Raw genomic sequence first — 4,982 nt, forward strand, 5'->3', positions numbered from 1 at the left:
ATGACAAATGAGGGACTTTCCCAGTCCATATCTCATATGGAGTCTTATCGGCCGCTTTAGTCGGGCTTCGATTTAGTGAAAATATTGCAGACAAGAGGGCAAAACCCCAAAATGAACTAGGAAGCTCAGTTAGACTCATCATAGACTGAACCATATCTAGTAAAGTTCAGTTTCTCCTTTCGGCCACAGCATTTAATTGTGGTGTGCCAGGAGGAGTCCATTGTGATACTATACCAAAATCTTTTAGGTGTTAATCAAATTCAGAATTTAGGTATTCACCACCACGATCGGATCGTAGTGTCTTAATCCTTTTATCCAATTGGTTCTCTACTTTATTTTGAAATTCTTTGAACTTGTCAAAGGCTTCACTCTTGTTCTTCATTAAGTAGACATACCCATATCTACTTAAGTCATTAGTAAAGGTAATGAAGTAGTGAAAACCTCCTCTAGCGGTGATGGTTAATGGTCCACACACATCCGTATGTATGAGAGCCAAAACCTCACTAGCTCGTGTCCCTTTTCCCGCAAAAGGTGCACGAGTCATCTTGCCTAAAAGGCAAGACTCGCATGTACCATAAGATTCGAAACCAAATGGTTTGAGCACTTTTGATGAAGCAAGTCTCTTAATGCGTCTTTCGTTTATGTGGCCTAAACGACAATGCCAAAGGTAGGATTCGCTTGGATTACCCGTTTTGAGCTTTTTAGTTTCTACATGATAAACGTCATTAACATCATTTAAAACATAAATGCCTCCAATTTAAATGACCTTGCCATAAACCACATCATTTAATGAAAAAGTATAACTATTGTCCTTAATCATAAAACAAAAGCCTTCCGCGTCTAACGCGGAAATGGAGATGATGTTCTTGGTTAAGGTTGGTACAAAATAACATTTATTTAAATACAACTCTAGACCACTAGCTAAAGTGAGCACATAGGTCCCCACGGAAACGGCCGCTACTCTAGCTCCATTGCCCATGCGGTGATCCACATCACCTTTTGCTAGTGCTCGCACATCCCTTAAACCCTGCAAATGATTACAAAGGTGAGAGCCACATCCGGTATCAAGTACCCAAGTGGAAGTGCAAGCATAATTACCGTCTATCACATAGAGAGAGGAAATCATACCAATAGGCATCACACGCCCTTCCTTGAGATCCTCTAAGTTTTTGCGACAACTCCTCCTATAATGCCCCTTCCCATTACAATGGAAACATTCGGCCTCAGAGAGTTTGACACTTTTTGCCTTGGGATTGCCATTCTCAACGGCCTTCCCCTTTCCCTTGTTATGTTTCTTTGACGATTTCTTGAATTGGTACTTTTCCTTCCCTTTTCCTTTCTTAACTCCAAGGGACATGTTCTTTAACTTCATGGTTAGAACATCCCTTTTTTCACTCCCTCTAGCTTCCATATTCCTCTCCGCTTGGGTGAGGAGTGCATGAATTTCATGATAACTCTTATCCATGCCATTCATGTTGTAGTTCAACCTAAAGTGGGCAAACTTGGTGGGAAGTGAGTGGAGGATACGATCCACCACAAAAGTCTTAGGAATCTTATACCCTAGACGCTCTAGGATGTCGACAAATTCGACCATTTTGAGTACATGGGGGCCAACCTTTTGGCCCCTCTCAAGCTTAGCTTCAAAGAAGCGTGCCGTCGCATCGTATTGACGGACTTTAGGTGTTTGTGAAAGCATAGTAATCATACGAGTGAATATCTCCTACGCATTTAAAGAAATGCATGAAAGCTTGAGCTTTGGGGACATCGACCATATCAACACATTCTTGATATCATTCGACATCCTCACATGGTCATCATAGGTGGTCCGCACAGCCGATGAAGCCCTTGGACCGGGCTCGATGGGAGGAGCATCGGTCAAGTAAGTGAGCACGTTGTCGGACAACGTGGCGCTTTTGATGTTGGATTCCCATTCAAGAATGTTACTACCATCATCTTTTAAGATACATTTGTCCATTACGGACCAAAGCCATTAATCTTTGCCTAGTGAAGTAGTCAATGGAGTTGATGAAGTTGCCATTGCGAATTAAAATGCTACAAGAAATAAGGAAATATTAACATCCATTGTTTTAAAAAATTACTTGTGAAAACATGTTTAACAAGTTTTAGCATTTATATAATGATCTCCCGCTAAATTATATAAATGATTCCAAGACCCAAATTTTAAACAAAAATGAGCATCGCTTGGGCGAAACAACCCATAATTGTGTAAATTCGGTAAGTCACGTTGACTAATTCTACCTCTAGAACTCTTGGTCGACGAATTTCCTTAAATCCATCTACTAGCCCCGGAACACAAGACCGTCTTATATCCCGTTGAGTCCAACCAATTTTGGCGTGTGATAACCATTTACCACCCTACTTACCCAAGGTAAAAAGAGAACACCCCGCTTGGGCGAGCGTGGCTCTAATGAACAAGAGATTCATAGGTGTTACTAATTGGTAAGGCTAATCTCAATTTTAGTTATGTGAGAGATCTTGTCAATTTTAGTCATAAATTCCCTATAAGTGAACTAAGTCGGTGAATGTAAATGACGTGAGTTGACAACCGCGAAAATAAAATGCATGTGAATGGCGATTTTGGCATGCGCGAAAATAAAACAAGCAGGCAAGTAAGCATATGAATAATCCTAGTATGGCCACCTACTTAATAAAAACTAGTCTATTACATTTCGGAAACCAACTCCTTGGTCCCTTGCCTCTTTATTCCAAAAGTGGTTTCTTCTTGTGGGATTTGGAACACCTTCCAAAATAGACTCCATCTCGATGTAATCCGTCTTTTGGAAACGTCGGTAAGAATAACTATTACAATTGAATTACATAGCTATTCCTATTATACATTAATTAATAAAATAAATAAAACTAATAATTAATTACAAACCGACGATACGAGATCGTATTTAATTACAAACAAATCGCTATTCCCACTCATTTCGGGTAATAACAATTAAAATAAACTAGGCCATACTAGGTACAATAAAATAAATACTTTAAATAAATGACAATCATTCATTCCACTTAAATAAATATGCTTAAAATGCTGTAAAATGATGCCAAAATCGCCCTATCTTAACAATCGTTGGTATCCAAATCTGTTTTGTGGATTTAATCTATTTTTAACTTGTAAAAATCAATAATTAACTCTTAAATCTCATTTAAGTCCAAACTAATTGTCCAAACTGTTTTGGATCTCAAAATTAGTCCTCACTAATTTTATGATGAATAATTAGTTTGATTTGGTGATATTTTGCTCATTTAATCGGTAAAATCATAATTTTTAAGTAATAAATCAAAAATAATTGAAACATTACCCAAAAAATTGAAACACAAATTTTAAGTATTCTAGAACACTCCCTAGAACACCAAAATGGCAGAAACATTGCCCAAAAAATCCGGAAATATTTATGAAGAAAAAGATCGATATTTATCGGTTTTTAACCACTAAAACCAATAAACATCAAAACATGGTGAAATCACATTTTAAATTTCACTTTTAATTTTTAAATAATATTTTTAAATGTACATAAATTTATCATGGGCAGGAACAAATTTTCGAGTATATGATTAATATATATAGCTTTTATCGACTTTTATCTCATAAAATCAATAAACATGCAAAACTTTAAACCAACCTTCAAAATTTTGCATACAATCTGTAGAAAACATTCATGAAACACCATAAAAATGTCATGACCCGAATCATCTTTTAACTATTTTTAGTCAATTTTTAACTAAAATACGGCATTTTGACTCGGTTTTCTACCAAAAATCATTAAAAAAAGCAACATAACTTCATAAATCACCAAAATTTACCACAAATCTTTTGAGATCAGTATGTATGCATGCCCCAAAAATTTCGTGCTAAAACCTCTTCTAACACAATGTTTGAGTTTTTATAAATTATCTCATAATTTATTAATATGCTTAAAATCAACATGCTAATTACAAGCCTAAGCTCTGAGACCACTTGAAAGATCATAGATCCTAATTAGACTCTCTAATTAAAAACAAATTATCTCATAATATGTTTCTTTAGTGTTCTATGTAACATGCATGCAAATATAAAAGCATAAAATTAAAGATTAAGGATAAATAATTTCTTTACATTGATATTTATGGTAATATGGGCACAATCAAGATCTCCTATCTTGATTGTTCTTGAGCTTAAAATAAAAGGATGATCCTCCTAGAAAAACATTCAAAAAGAAAGTCTCCTTCAAGTTGCACCTATGAACAAATCACCCAAATAATCTTACAAATATTAACTAGATATTTGTAAAACTTATCCTTGATAATATTTATAATATTACTAACATTCTTAGTAATAATATTTTGATTACTAACTTCTTAGTAAATGATGTATAATAATTTTATAGAGATAGACAATAGTTTTGTTCACATGCAAAAGTGAAGTAATGAAGTGTAGAAAAAATGAACAAAAGATGGAGTATAAAATGGAGGAAGTGGCGGGTAGAGGAGGTGGAGTGTAGGATTCATTTTCCTTATTTTATTGTCCAATACATTATGACACACATAATAATCACATGACAATTATGGAAGAAAAATAAGCAAAGTGTAATGATCATGATCATCCACTACACTCCATTTACACGGTCCAATGTCCCATTTACGGGTCCATTTTGGTTCTTATATTTGTCGCACAAATACATGTAAATTTTATTTAAACATCGTTTCATGTTTAAATGTTTCCAATTAATTCCTCCAAATCACTCCGTAAATATACGTGTACCGCTACACATATTATTTACGCACTAATATTAATCACATTAATTAATTAGTACAGTTTTAGTGAATTAACAATTAATTAACTAAAACCCGTCTCCCAAAATTTATTATTCAATTATCGCATATTTAAATAATAACTGTCGTGCCTCCAGTTCGCAACTCGAAATCTCTCTAAAATAATCGACTAACCTCTTAGTCTATAAATGAAGGGACTAAAT

The 4,982-nt window shown here is 34.9% G+C and overlaps 1 protein-coding gene across 2 annotated transcripts; it reads right to left on the minus strand.

The window, feature by feature from the left end:
- Positions 1–756: 756 nt before the first annotated feature.
- Positions 757–4,420, minus strand: LOC141621684 (uncharacterized). 2 transcript variants are annotated; one of them, XR_012532574.1, is made up of 3 exons: positions 4,124–4,420; positions 1,129–2,052; positions 757–1,027 (listed from the first exon to the last, which is right to left on the minus strand). XR_012532574.1 is itself a non-coding variant. In XM_074437992.1 (2 exons), exon 2 carries the CDS (start codon positions 1,703–1,705, stop codon positions 758–760), a length of 948 nt encoding a protein of 315 aa, XP_074294093.1. In that variant the 5' UTR covers positions 1,706–2,052; positions 4,124–4,420; the 3' UTR covers position 757. The 2 variants fall into 2 exon arrangements, 1 of the variants encoding a protein (XP_074294093.1); XM_074437992.1 differs by having other exon boundaries at positions 757–2,052.
- Between the last annotated feature and the right edge of the window lie 562 nt (positions 4,421–4,982).

The sequence above is a fragment of the Silene latifolia genome, chromosome X, assembly GCF_048544455.1.
Source record: "Silene latifolia isolate original U9 population chromosome X, ASM4854445v1, whole genome shotgun sequence".
Lineage (NCBI taxonomy): Eukaryota > Viridiplantae > Streptophyta > Magnoliopsida > Caryophyllales > Caryophyllaceae > Silene > Silene latifolia.

Excerpts from the sequence above, each read along its gene's own strand:
- LOC141621684 (XM_074437992.1), bottom strand. The coding sequence starts at position 1,705 with ATGATTACTATGCTTTCACAAACACCTAAAGTCCGTCAATACGATGCG.